The 1,430-nt window shown below is 27.8% G+C and overlaps 1 protein-coding gene across 1 annotated transcript; it reads left to right on the top strand.

Moving 5' to 3' along the window:
- Positions 1 to 647: 647 nt before the first annotated feature.
- On the top strand, positions 648 to 1,220 carry LOC139848884 (uncharacterized). Its single transcript, XM_071838567.1, has one exon. The coding sequence runs from the start codon at positions 648 to 650 to the stop codon at positions 1,218 to 1,220; it is 573 nt and encodes a 190-aa protein (XP_071694668.1).
- The last annotated feature ends 210 nt before the right edge of the window (positions 1,221 to 1,430 follow it).

The following is a 1,430-nucleotide window of genomic DNA, read 5'->3' as shown; positions in this document are numbered from 1 at the left end:
ATAATATTAATAATAATAATAATAATTATATTAATAATAATAATATTATTATTAATGATAAATAATAATAAAAATAATGATAATAATATTAATATGACAATATTAATAATAAAAATAATAATTTTAATTATAATTAATAATAATGATGATAATAATCATTATAAAGTGTTAATAATACTATTAATAATAATAATAATAATAATAATAATAATAATAATAATAATATTAATATTAATAATAAGTTGTATTAATAATAATGATATTTATAATAATCTTATCACTTTTAGTAAAAGTGATAATACTAATAATATTAATGATAATATTAATTATTGATAATAATAATAATATTAATAATATTGAGAGTAATAATACTTGTAATTGATGATAAATAATAATAATAATATTAATATAACAAATTAATATTAATACTTAATTATTTATAAATAATGGTTCGTGAATCGTCGGAATTGATCGAAGTTAGATGAAATCAGGTAAAGATTTTAAATTTTGTCAAAAATTTCTGGGTTGTCACATACGGTGTTGCGGCCGATGCATTTGACGAATATTTACATATGGGTGAACCAACATCTTATAAATGTTAGGAAAATTTTTGCAAAAGTGTTTTACATTTATATGGGGCCGAGTACATGAGAAAGCCAAATGCACATGATGTGCAACGTATAGTTGCTAGACATGAAGAAATTCATGGTTTTCCGAGTATGTTATGGAGTTTTGATTGTATGCATTGGGCTTGGAGATATTGTCTAGTTGGTTGGAAAGGGCAATATACACGAGGTGATTATGGTTACCCAACATTAATGTTAGAGGCAGTTGCCTCGTATGATACATGGATTTGGCATTCGTATTTTGGTCCCGCGGGTTCAAACAACGACATTAATGTGCTAAATCAATCGGATTTGTTTGATGATTTATTAAAAGATCAGTTACCTCCATGTAACTATACAGTGAATGGCGCTTCGTTTACTAAAGGGTATAATTTGATCATCCAAAATGGGCAACTTTGGTTAAATCATTTAAAAGTACCCTTGACTCAAAGTGAAAGAAATTTAAAAGATCCCAAGAGTCCGCAAGAAAAGATATTGAACGAGCTTTCGGTATACTTCAAGGTCAATGGGCAATTAATAAAAATCTGGCAAGACAATTCTATATTAGCAAGATTCAACTTATTATGTATACTTGTGTGCTCTTACACAATATGATAACTGAAGACAATGGGGGTGCATTTTGTGGGCTTGAGGAAGACTACCCGTTGGCTCGTCGTTCGAGACGATTAAACCTTCAAGAACGGGTTGAACTACATATGCGAAAGGACAAAGAACTGCGAGATATGAGCAGTCATCATTTTCTTCGAGATATGCTTATCGAACATATTTGGAATCTTTCACCAAACCACCATATTCGATATGATC

Source organism: Rutidosis leptorrhynchoides, chromosome 5, assembly GCF_046630445.1.
Source record: "Rutidosis leptorrhynchoides isolate AG116_Rl617_1_P2 chromosome 5, CSIRO_AGI_Rlap_v1, whole genome shotgun sequence".
In the NCBI taxonomy this organism is placed as follows: Eukaryota; Viridiplantae; Streptophyta; class Magnoliopsida; order Asterales; family Asteraceae; genus Rutidosis; species Rutidosis leptorrhynchoides.
This window is presented reverse-complemented; position numbering and strand designations above follow the sequence as displayed.